Consider the following 13,271-nt stretch of genomic DNA (forward strand, 5'->3'; position numbering starts at 1 on the left):
CTGGTTTTAATCTTATGATTGTACATTTTCATATTTGTAGAAAGCTGGATATTATACAATGCTAGACATAGTTTTTTTTCGCATGGATGAGAACCAGTTCCTAACTTCCTATCCACCGGATTCGACTGAATAAGAGAAATATTATTAAAATAAATAAGCACTAAAATTCCTTATGCACACGACGACTTTTAAGTAAATATTAATTTGCGGCAAATGCGCTTCTAATTTTGAAAGCTTTACAAGTTTTTCTGTACATTTTTTCCCAAACTATGCATTTAGAATACTCTAAATATATTGTTAACATATTACAGTAAAAAGGATATTTATTTTTTAATTTTTAAGAGTAATTATTTTTTTATTTCTATTATTTTTTATGTAACAAAACATAAAATGCCAAAACTCATTAAATTTAGCGCAACTTAATGGGGAAATATTATCCAAAAGGTATTTGTCCCCTTTTTTCTCCATTATGATTCTAGAATGTACGAGAGAGCTCATGAGTCAATGTAAACAAATGTTTTTTGAAAGTGATTTTGTCCGTTATCCAATATAAATGTATATTATAACGTCTTTTGTGGCTTTGGTATTCATACAAAATTGCAAAAAAATAATTACAGTTAAACCTTCTAATTTTATACTTTTATTGCACATTTCATAAAAAAAAATTTCTTCATCAAAATTCATTTTTCTTGAAAAAAAATGGTAAACTTTTTGCTTGAATTTATTTTATTTGGAATTCCATAATGATGAAGGGTTATTCTATATACTTATGTTTAGAAAACACAGTGGATTTTAAACGGATTTTTTAAATAATTAACATTAATTATATATTTTGACATTTAAAATTCCGGCTTTTTGTTGGTATGCCAATTCCTTAACAAGTAGAGGTAATATATTTACAGGCAATTTTCGATATTGCTTAACCAATATGAATTAACTTAAGATGTTAATCATAGATATAAAATCTTATCCACCTTGAATTTGTAAATAATTTAATTTGACTTGCTTTTGATTAATTTTCCTCCTAAATATGATTTGTTAACAAACGGAATCTCCAGTAGTTTTGTTATCTCTACTCTTACTTTAAAATGCACTGTGAAGGCTGACGAAATTATAAATGTTTACATTGAATACTTTCACTGAGTACAGTATAAATATTTAGTAGTTGGGCAGTTTAGGACATTTGCCTTTTAACTTTCACAAAGAACGGGTAAGATATTGTTTTTACTAATAATTTATCTGTTGAAAGAAAATTTTTGAAATGACTCACTATTTAGCGAACCATCCTTTTTTGCAATGTTAATTATTATGTTATGCATTAGTCATATATGTAAAACTATATTATATATATATATATATATAACATATTTTGCTGAGAATTTATGAAAAAAAAATGCAAATGCTTTACTTTCAAATTCACCTACTACGAGTATATGATATTTAAATGCTCAACATTATTTCTGTGATATAGCCTTTAATTTTATTGTAAAGGGTATGAAGGATCGGTATTTAATATTCAATTTTACTCTCTATTTTGATTTGAGCTTAGTATTAATTCCTATTTGAACCGTATCCCCTCTAAATTTTACCTTGTTATTGAGACTTAAATTTGTATTCTATATATTTTATAGTAGCGAAGCTACTCTATAATCCACTTTGTCTGTCAGTCCTTAACGCAAAGAGGGAAATGTCATTTATGTATGTAATTTACTTGGTTCGTCAGATATACTACAAAATATAAATATTAAATACATATTCTTTAATTTAAACTTCTGATTTTTTTTGTCCTACACTGCACTGCGTATAATTACTGACGTCATTCATGTTAAAATATGTAACTCATATTGCACAAACATAACTTAAAATGTTTTTTTTTTCTGTATACAGTCATATATTTTCAATCTCTTATTATGATACCCATATATTATCAGATTGAAACATTGTTGTTACGACTTCAAAATGGTTCGTGTTATTACACAAGAAACTTTTGACGATGTGGTCAAAGAAAATATGAAAGAGTTTGACATGGAATATGCCGATGCTGTTAAGTAAGTTTTAAAGTTTTGGAATTATTATTCCAGTGAAAAATAAGTACAATATCATAAGCGAAGCATCTCTATCATATCCTTTTCTGTATCCTGTTTTCACACAATTTTGCAACTTTATGTACAGTTGAATTTTGTTTAGACTTAAAAATTAAAGTTCTGCTTATTAAGTTTTGACACACACTCTACAAGAGTTATTGTTTGTTTGTCCTTCTTTCTTGTTTTAGAGTTTCGCTTTTATTGATATTGTATGTCATTCTTGTTAAAGTTATATTGTCACTGGATTTATGCGTCATAGAATTTTTAACATTATCACATATAAACACTTTTATCACATTTAATCTAAGTCTAGTTAAAAACATGTTTTTATTGCGTTGGTAATTTGTTTTATAATATTTTATTTACTAGCGGCTTCACCGCTTGCATCCTGGAGCTTCTTATGATAAAGGAAAGGGAGGTAGCAGAACTAGCCTAAACCCACCCTTAAAATCTTAAGCTACAGACTTAAAAAACTTTACTATAGGAATATAATTCATCTAATAGTACTTTATTTCTATTATTCAACTTTAACCTATTGTTATTTTTTAGAGAGGCGAAAGAGCAGTTTGAAAGCCAAGGTGTTAACTTAAGCAATATTGTCATCTCAGAGAAGGGTAAGGAAGGATACTTACTTAATTAATATATTTTGTAGATACTCTGGGTTGGGTAGGTTTTGTCCCCACAAGGCTAGGAACGAAAAAGAACCCCCTCCGCACTTTCAAATTATTTTACTAGTAATAGGAGGGGGTTCTGTGGCCGCTTGAGGGAAAGTACCGAGTATCTTGATTTCTTTCGCATAGTTTTCAACAGGGTTTCGGATCCGCATTGATTTTATGCGGATCCGGATCCGGATCCTCAAAATTTGGTCAGTGCGGATCCGGATCCTACTGGATCCGGATCCGGATCTTTGACAATAAAAATAAAATCACCAAATTTTTCAAAAAAATTTATTCTTCAATTCGAAGTCAAAAATACTTTTAATTTTCAAGTCTGAACCTAAACCTTAAAGATTGGCTCTCATCAAGAGAATGTCTGAGATTTTATATAAATTTAGGTAGATTTTTCCATTTTTTTCGCATTTTTTGGAGTCTAAGGATCCGGATCCGGATCCGCATTTTTTTTGCGGATCCGGATCCGGATCCTTGGACTCAAAATATGCGGATCCTTGCGGATCCGGATCCGGATCCGAAACCCTGGTTTTCAAAATATGAGAACTATGTATATTCCTAACAAAGACATGGTTAATATAATCTACAAAATCAATAGGTACTTAGTGAATTTTTGGTGAAACAGATTAAACTCATAGAATATTTAAAGGTGTTCATGAAGTAGTTGAAGCTCTAGAGAAGCTAAAACCTGAGAATGATGCTACGACAAAGATGGAAGCTCTCAAGAAAATCCAGGAACTTTGCAAGGATGATCTTGCCCAAAGGTAATAAAATAAAATATACCTTGAAGGCTATTTGATATAAGCCAAAACAATATGATTACATTAAAAGTTTAAACTACTGCCATGTCGAAATGCGTAGGTAAATAGCAAGAAGGGGGATGAATGTCCTAGCCCATTAATATAAGCTTATTGAAACTTTTCATTTTAAATAGTGAAATTGACTTTGAATGTTATTCAATAAAATAGTTGGTTATCTGTAAAAAAAAAGATAATTAAGCTGATTTTTATGCTAAATTACCAACCACACCCTTGGTATAACTTATTATAAGGCTTTCTAAATTAACTTGCAAAATATGGAACTTCATCAAACATAAATAACACAGTGGGATCTTTTGCCAAAAAACGGGACATTAAGGGTAGACAAAAGTAAACATCAATAAAAAAAGTTTGTATTTGACGAAATGATGTGATTTCTTTTGCTTTAACTCAAAAATAACATAAATTTTGCTCCTGTTAACTTTTATTGTGCTTTTGGTATGTACGTCTTGCTGTTTTGGAGGAGCGAAGCTACCCTATTTTTAAAAAATCTATAAACCTTCATAACTTTAGTTAGGATAGGAATATTTTAACAAAATCAACGTCTATGTAAATATTTCTTCAATGCAAACAATGTTTGTGAACATGAATATAGCGTCAGGTGCACCCAGTTCGAGTCCCGGCATTTTTAGGTAAGTCCAGTATAAGTAAAATAGGACACTAATAAGGCATGTTTTCTAATGTTTTTTTTACAGATATAAACAACAATAACATAATTTTCAAAACACTTTTGATTTTGTGTTAATACCTTTATTCTAAGTCTAGCTATCTTCATTTAAAGTTTGTATAAGAATATAAACATAATTACTAATATTATATTCTCTCTCAAACGTATATTTCTCTCTCTCTCTCTGATGCGTATATAATGTTTTTGCAATATTATAATTAATTCGCAAATTTGAATTTCTGCTGGACCAAAACCAGTTAGAAATACAAATTTTTTTAGAACACATGAAATTTAGCAAATTTAATTGCTAAAATAAAAGTATTTATAAGTCATCTTTTTTTAAGGACTCCTTGTTCTCTTAAATGTTCATTAAAACCGCGAGAACGGCAAAAATCGTTAAAAATAACGCCTACGGCGGCAAATAACGGCGAAATGGTTGGCCGGAGGCAAATAATGCATAAGTAAAGAAAGTTTCGCCTCAAAAAGTTTGAAAACATTGCAGAGATGACTTTGGGCTCTAAAATGACTCCTTCCCCCTCTAACGGGGGAAAATTTGAAATTAACAAGAACGAAATTGTTCAAACCATGCAATGTAAAATGCTCAATTACTCAAAAACGGACAAGAGGCCCCAGGTTGTGAAAACTGTTATATACACAATACATGTTGTATATTGATATTATTATTGCAAAACCCGGGGCCTCCTGTCCGTTTTTGGGTAAAATGGAGAAAACTGATTTTTTGGGGTTAAAAATCTTAATATTTTTGGTGAAATTCTCTCACAAAATGTCAATTTACACCATCAAAAAAATATTTTTTTAAATTTTTTCTTTAATAAGACATTGGTACAGGTATCTGAAAAGTGCCTCAATAAATTTTTTTTTCATAAGATGAACATAAATGTATTTTTTGTTGCTTTGAAAAAATTGTGTAAAAAAATCTGGAAAATCATCAAAACTGAAAAGAAATTTTTCACTACCTTTTTTAAAAATGGCATAAATCCGCCAAAAATGAATATTTTTTAAAAATTTCTTTTCTAGCTGCCTACTTACAGCCATTATTAGGTCCTAGGATAGATAAAAGTCGATTTTAGATTTTTTGGATGTCCCGATTTTTTTCAAAAGATCCCACTGTGAATAAGGTTCATTCGGAAATTTTAATGATGTTTTATTTTCTTTTTAGAGTGATGGCCACGAACAATGGTGCCTACAGCTTTCTACTGCGTTTAGCTGGGTAAGGAAATTTATACCATTTTAAATGAAAAAAAAATGTTTGCCTTTTACAATGTGACGCAAGATTTATCATTTATACAAATTGTCTTTGAAAAATTTCAAACTTATCCACATATTTGACCTTTACCGAAAGGAGTTTCAACTTATAGACACAGTTATTCTTTTTAGTGAGGATTGTTTAATTTTAAAATTATTTTAGAGAAAGTGAAAGTTTGGAGGTGAGAAAGGAAGCTTTGACAACTCTGGCCGTTGTTATGGACACTAATCCCGACCACTTGGAACCTCAAGGGGTAAGATATACGTTTAATGTTTACAGTAGCGTAGCTAATTCTTAATTACATTCAGGGTATATCCGTTCATTATATTATATTACTACCATTTAAAAACTTTTATATTGAAACTTTTAATAGACATAAAAATAAAATATGTTTTTATGTTTTTTGTGTTAAGATTTCTACCATCGAAAAATCTGTGAATCATCCCGAACTTGGTGTGGCTACTTTGGACTGGCTTCTAGTTTGCTGTGTCAGGTACGTATTAACCAATATTATCATCTAATCTTTATAATAAAGTAGGTATTTGTGTGCTGTCGTGTGTTACTTTCGATTTGTGAAACGGATAAGTAAGAACACAATGTTATTTTATTCTTACTATGATTTATCTCTTCCCAATATATAGGTAGCAGTGTATAAATTGTTAGCTTCCAAGGATTTTTAAAAGCGAAGCTTTTTTATAATTAGGGTCGGTCCGTCCGTACGTCCGTAAGTCCGTCCGTCCGTACGTTAGAATTGTTAGAATTGTCCTATCGATTTCAAACTTTGCATGGTGATTCCTGTAGTAGTTAGGTACAATTTAGAAAGCGTAGCAACTCTATAATCGTTACCAGAATGTCCGTACGTCCATTTTAAACATGTTGATTTTTTTACTTTTTTAATGACAATTTATTATGTGATAAAATCATCCGATTGATCTGATTTTTTGAGTACTGATTCCTATTACAATAAGGTACAATATTATGAGCGAAGCATCTCTATAATCAAGTATTAAAAATGTCAGTATGTCCTTAAACAGAATTCTGAATTTAAGAAGTTTTGCAACAAATTTACGTATAATTTTTTTAAACCTTATATTTTCATATTTTGTATATTCAGTTATGACACTCAACATTAATGTTCGTCTGTCATATCGTTTCAGTGCTTCGCTTTTATGGATGTTGTCATCCTTGTTCTAATTTTCAAAACATAGGTTTTTACGGGATCTCTACATTGATTCTTTCTCCTCTTCATTTAATTTTAAGTGCTATGGGTGCAGTAGCAGGTTTTGTCTATATTCAAACTCAAAGGACAGGGGCAAAGTAAGGGGGGGGGGAAGTTTGTACAGTTATAGGAAATGAAAATTCAGTATCAAATTTTGGCCTGGCCGTTTGGGCTTGTTTTTATAGTTATCAACCTAATTCTTTTTGTAAGCTCTCTTATATGATTGGATCTACCTGTAAAACTTTGAAAATTGAATTTTGGGACTTTCCCTCTAGGGGCTAGTGGGGCAAAAGACCCCCCGAAACACTAAAATTTTAAGTTATGAGCTTATTTTTAAAGATATCGAGCTGATTTTTTAAATGGAAGCTTTTATTGCATAAATGAGTTGATTAGCCATCCCATATTTCATTTTTGCACCTTACCTCTAGGGGCATGTAAGCTCAAAACTTATAAATTTTGTATTTGGGAGGGTTGTTTTACTCCAAAAGCCCCTTGAAGTAAAGTGCAAAAATGAAATATGGGGTGGCTAATCAACTCATCTATGTAATAAAAGGTTTCATTTAAAAAATCAGCTCAATATCTTTAAAAATAAGCTCATAACTTAAAATTTTAGTGTTTCGGGGGGTCTTTTGCCCCACTAGCCCCTAGAGGGAAAGTCCCAAAATTCAATTTTCAAAGTTTTACAGGTAGATCCAATCATATAAGAGAGCTTACAAAAAGAATTAGGTTGATAACTATAAAAACAAGCCCAAACGGCCAGGGCAAAATTTGGTACCGAATTTTCATTTCCTATAACTGTACAAACTTCCCCCCCCCTTATATGTTTAGCATAATATTTAAAAAGAAAATATGTTTTAGGCATGAACATAACAGACAGAACATTGTGAATAGTGGAGTTTTAGAGGAAATCAAACATGCTATTGCTAAAGGTAAAAATGAGATTTTTTTGTTATTTTCTTGAAGTTCTAATTTAATCTTTGAAGGATTATTTATTTTTATGTAAAAGTAACAGGATGTCTGTCTTTTTTTAAAGGATCCCACTAACCGTTGAACCGATATAATTTTCCTTTACTATTTAGCTTTTCATAGGTTCTGGGGGGGGGGGGGGGGGACCGGAGGGTACCACTATAACCTCTCTAGTGAAATAGTCCCTAACTTTTTTTTATTTTAGGAAATCGTGAACACCAACTGCGAGTAAGCCGTATCTGGATGGCTTTAGTTCAGGCATGTTTATACAATTACTTAAATTGATGGTTGTTTGTTGAATTTTGTGTTCTTTCTATTGTATAGGGATGAGATATTATTAGATGATAAGGAATATTTGTGGTTTAACAAATTTTATATGTTTACTACCCAGGCAAAAGTTTTTCTTGGAAAGAAAAATATACCTACCTAGAAAAATAGTGAGGATAAGTAATGTGAGGTTAATGACCATTAATAGCCTAAAACCTAATTTTTTTTTTTACAAAGCTTACCTTTCTCTTTTAGTTAACCCGCGACCGTGGCTCAACACGTAGCGCATTCGCTTGTCGTCGGGAAGGTGATAGGTTCGAATCTCGGTCCGACACCGCGTCAAAACTAAAGACGTTAAAAATGGTTCCCACTGCTACTATGTCAAATGCGCGACGTAAATAGTTAGAGTGGGGGGAATGCCTTGGCCCAAAACAGGCGCAACTCGTTACCATGCACAGTTAGGACTTCTCAGACAAAGGTCGTGCATCACAGAGAGTTGGTTGTCTGTAATGTACTGTACTACGGGTATGAGGTGAAGGACCAAGAGTCTGGCCTTGAGTTGACAAGTTGACTGTTCAGTCCAGGTGCAACTCACCCAAACGACATTAGCATTAGCATTTCTCTTTTAGTTGATGATTCAAAGTTTATTGTATGTTCAAATAAAATAGGATGATGACATCAGAGTTCCATTTGGTAAAGCCCACGACCACGCCAGAGAGATAGTAGAGAAGCATGAAGCTTTGAAAATTCTGACCAAGTCGCTCACAAACTATTCTAATGTAAGTATATCAGATTTGTCCTACGTAACAAAAAAAAACATATTATTCCATAGCATTCCCGGAAAGCCATGTATACAATTGGACACTTACTTTACTGATAAAGCAGCAATTTGAAAAAAATAAACGTTAGTACACTTTTGTGTCCTTTAATAAATGCTAAGAATCATCTTACTGTTGATTGATAAAAACATACATTTGATTTGTGCAATGCAAACATATTTTAGTATTACAGCTACTCCACCACTTGTTATTTCGTACGTCAGTCTGCTCGTGTAAGTGAGTTCGACCGCCTTCGGTAGTCAAGTAAATATCAATTTCACATTTAAATGAAAAATCAGCAACATTTTACTGTTATGATTTCAATAAGTTTATTTTTGCGCTTGTAATGGACTTTTTCTTGATAATTGCATAGTTACACAAATATTGAAGACAACTTTTTTTTTTAAAGGATGAAGAAATATTGTGTTTGTCTGTGAGTACATTGGCCTGCTTGTCTGTTAGAAACGAATATTGCCAGGTAATATTATTGGTTTGGCGTACTTTCAATCAACAGGTAGAATACATTATATAAGGATGTGTAATTGTGTCGTGCATTCTATGGCTTACTTTCAAATTCTCTATTGATGGTACTTTTAAAAAATTTAACCTAATCCCTTTTTTTTGTCATTGCGATTAAATTGTCCATTTTTACTTTTATATTCCAATTACTGAGTATCTGATGTCATTGAATTTTATAATCTTTCATTATTTTAAATCTTCTCAACTGTAACCACAAACAGAATTAAGGGGGGGGGGGAAGTTTTGACACATTTGCGTAAACCTGGCACCTAGGCTTTATCTTGGGACTGAGAGGATATATTATTAATGATAAAATCATTCTTATATGATGAATTTCACGAAGTTTTAAGATTTTTTGGATAGGCCTCCAGGTTTCGGAGCTCCAGGCCTCCAGGTGGTCTCTGTACAGGTAAAAATGAAAAGAAAATTTTTTTTTTTAAAGTTACAAATCAGCTTATAAAACAAAATATGCATCTTTTTTCTTCTAATATGTGAATAATATTACCTAAAAAATATGCATATTTTGTTTTATAAGTTGACCTGTAACTTTAAAATTTTTTTTTAATTTTTTCATTTTTACCTGTACAGAGACCACCTGGAGGCCTGGAGCTCCGTAACCTGGAGGCCTATCCTAAAAATCTTAAAACTTCGTGAAATTCATCATATAAGAATGATTTTATCATTAATAATATATCCTCTCAGTCCAAAGATAAAGCCTAGGTGCTAGGTTTACGCAAATGTGTCAACCCCCCCCCCCCCCTTCGTACTTTTAGCTGATTTTGTAACCTTACTATTTAATTTCTACGATAGCCCCGCCAAAACAGCTGAAATTGCCAAATATTTATTTTCGAATTTATTCAGCTGTTATTTATAACTATTCCTGAAAGTTGTACACTTGTTGGATACGACTAAAATATGCACTGAATTACCTGTTAATAGATTTTTTACAAGCACGGGTGTATATTCTACACAAGATAATTTTTTCCAAATGAGGGGGGGGGGGAATGGAAAAATATTTTCAGTAGTTACTCTTTATTTTATTCCCTCCCACATATTTTTCTAGTTTTGTTCACCCAAGGAGGGAAAAATGGAAAAAAAATGTTTTCAGTACCTCTTCCCCCCTTCCACATATCTTTATTTCCTCCTCCCTTTAGCAGGGGATTTCATGCAGAATCCTAAATTCAGGGGATCCCTGTTTTTTTAGTTTAGCTACGATAACTTTTTTACTTGTAGGAAGTTGTAGATGAAGGTGGCCTGCAGTTTATCCATGATATTCTCATGAATCATCGTAACAAAGTTGATCTAGGTACATACTTAAAAATACCTAATTTTTTTTAAAGGTTACAACATATAAAACGCGAAGCTCAACTAATCAAATTATAGAACCAACGAAGTTTAAACATTTTAATGTATTGAGTATTAGCACTCTTTAAAAGAATCACAATGTAAATAATCATAATTAACAATAATAAGCATTTTAACTATTTTTAAATTGTCTCTCTAATATGTTTTATTTGTTTAGTGACAAGATGTTTAGTCCTTGTGAAGGTCTTGGCTGGAAACGACAAAGTCAAGAGTGAGGTTGCCAAGGTGATTAATTTTTTATAATCTTATTTCCAGCTTTTCACAAAATCGGACTCGAATCAAATATCTGGATTTTCATATTTTCGGATTTGGATCCTAATTTTTGAGGAAAAATGGCGGATTAATTCGAAACGGATTTGGATTGTCACGTTTGCTTGTTTTTGGACCCATTGGAAGATTTCAAGTAGAAGAGGGCTAACCCGAATGGCTTTCCAGACTTGACAAATGACTAAATTACATAAAAACTAATCTATTTTTAATTATTGTAGGGAGGTGGAATTCCCCTGATCATGGCAGGTATCGAGGATCATATTATGAAGGCCAACACAGTGGACGCTGGACTACAGTCCATCACAGCTGTTTGTCTCAGGTATCACAAATTCCTGTACTAAAATATTAGCTACTAGTGGCAAAGCTACCCTAAACTCACGTTTCGTCTGTCAGTTCTGTAACGTAATGGGGGAAATATTTACTTGGCTGCTATTTAAGATACAACTGTATTTTCAGAGAAGATTCCCCTAGACAATGTCATGTGCATTCGGTTTTAAGTCATGCAACAAAATACATAAATATAGAAAATGTTTATGTATATATCATAATATATATCATACGATACATACAGGTTTCGTGATTTTCTATTGGTTTAATATTCCGTTCTCTCGTTTTCTTATGACCCAGGCCCTGAACAACTGCTCTATAACTCACATTGTCCGTTTGTACAATCCATCCATAATTGGATGTATGATCCATGTTATCTATGATTTTCAAACTTAATATTTACTCACATTATTTGGTATTAGCCTCTTAGTGCTTTAGCTAGAGTTTCTTTAGTTGTTTCAGAGATCTTGAGCTCCATCAGTGCATGTGAACAATTTTTTTATGCATTCTTATTTGTAGGCAACCCGAGAACTCGCAACAAGTAATGGAAGCTGAGGGAGCCAACCTTATCCATTCGGCTATGACTAAGCACCCTGGTAGCAAGTAAGTTCATCTTTGTTGAAGGATATAATTTAAATATTGAATTTAAAACTTGTTTTGGTCCATTTCTGGAACTGAAGGGCCTTCCCTTAAGAAAATGAGAGCACACTCATGCAATAATTAATAATTTGAAAATTAGGAATACGTTTCATTAGTTTAATTTTGAATCCTATGAAATACGATTTTAAAATGATCTACCTACACTTCTATCTATTTACATATATTTTTCAATATTGAAGGAAAGTATTATCAGCTGCCAGCTTTCGATGATGAATATTGTAATCATCCATCTATCTAAATTCTATCTATCTATTATAATCTATGTATTATAGGAAAGTGTTATCAGCTGGCGCAGCTGCTATAAGAAACATTGTTAGCAGAAACAGATCTTTATGTCAACCCTTTATTGATCTTGGAATGGAGGAGGTTCTGAATGATGCTTTGGCAAAACACGGAACCCAGGTATAGCTTTTTCCTCAAAGATTACTTTTTATACTTTTTATTTGCGGAGCGGTTTTTAAGGGGATTTTATGATGTAAAGTTGGGAGATTTATGATAAAGTATTGATCTTTCTAGATCGGAGATACCCTGAAGGCAGCCCTGAGAGACCTTGGCTTGGAGGTAGAACTTACATGTAGATGGAATCATACTGGAATTCAACTTGAAGCATAAGAAAATTATAAAAATAATCATTTTGGATTAACTTTTCTGAAAAGATCTTGTCTTTTTCTCATGTCTAATATATGAAGTATGTTATTTTTTATTAATTAAACTACACTTGTTCACTTTTTAATTTTATACTATATTACTTGCATTTATTTTATTTATTATATATGTATGTGATAATCAAGCTTTATTAATAAAAGCACGTCTAAAAAAACAAAGAAAGGAAAATCATTAAGAAAAATAGCATAACAAGACAGAATATCAATAAGTATAGCATTTACAATTTATTATTGTTAAAATTGGGATTTATCATTTTATTTAAAACTTAACTGCCTTGTTAGACCGATAAATTTATTTAATGTTTTTTCGTTTCTATACATTTGTATCGACTTAGAATATTGTGATTCTTGTTTGAATGGAATATATTTATAATTACCAAAATTGAAATCAGTAATACGCAGTATTATTTCTTATATTTATGCCTATATTATTCTTATGTTTATTTGATATTTAACCACAATAAATATTCCCTAAACTTTATATTTAACTTTCAAAGCATGCATTAATTTGTCTTGAGACAATTAACGCTAATACTTAAACTGTTAATGCTTAAAAGGAGGGTTTAATGAGAGGTTTTACTACCTCGTAATCAAGGTATGAAATAACTTGGAAACATCTCTAAAAAAGTAACAATTATGTATAGCTTTCTAGAAGTAGAACAATCGAAACAAATGAAGGTTAATAGTATTT

The 13,271-nt window shown here is 31.7% G+C and overlaps 1 protein-coding gene across 1 annotated transcript; it reads left to right on the forward strand.

Annotated features, from left to right (window-relative positions):
- The first annotated feature begins 553 nt into the window (after nt 1-553).
- LOC145326699 (armadillo repeat-containing protein 6) lies at nt 554-13,057 on the forward strand. Its single transcript, XM_080170065.1, has 17 exons — nt 554-1,210; nt 1,932-2,048; nt 2,634-2,698; nt 3,402-3,516; nt 5,418-5,468; nt 5,667-5,757; nt 5,918-5,997; nt 7,582-7,652; nt 7,895-7,947; nt 8,625-8,735; nt 9,184-9,252; nt 10,527-10,599; nt 10,816-10,883; nt 11,147-11,247; nt 11,775-11,858; nt 12,188-12,317; nt 12,432-13,057. Exons 2-17 carry the CDS (start codon nt 1,960-1,962, stop codon nt 12,525-12,527), a joined length of 1,347 nt encoding a protein of 448 aa, XP_080026191.1. The 5' UTR covers nt 554-1,210; nt 1,932-1,959; the 3' UTR covers nt 12,528-13,057.
- The last annotated feature ends 214 nt before the right edge of the window (nt 13,058-13,271 follow it).

This window comes from Acartia tonsa, chromosome 8 (genome assembly GCF_053477335.1).
Source record: "Acartia tonsa isolate MP-2025a chromosome 8, ASM5347733v1, whole genome shotgun sequence".
Taxonomy (NCBI): Eukaryota; Metazoa; Arthropoda; class Copepoda; order Calanoida; family Acartiidae; genus Acartia; species Acartia tonsa.

Excerpts from the sequence above, each read along its gene's own strand:
- LOC145326699 (XM_080170065.1), top strand. The coding sequence starts at position 1,960 with ATGGTTCGTGTTATTACACAAGAAACTTTTGACGATGTGGTCAAAGAA. Across the intron at positions 7,653-7,894 it reads CAAACATGCTATTGCTAAAG|GAAATCGTGAACACCAACTG; the intron begins GTAAAAATGAGA and ends TTTTTATTTTAG. Across the intron at positions 7,948-8,624 it reads TCTGGATGGCTTTAGTTCAG|GATGATGACATCAGAGTTCC; the intron begins GCATGTTTATAC and ends CAAATAAAATAG.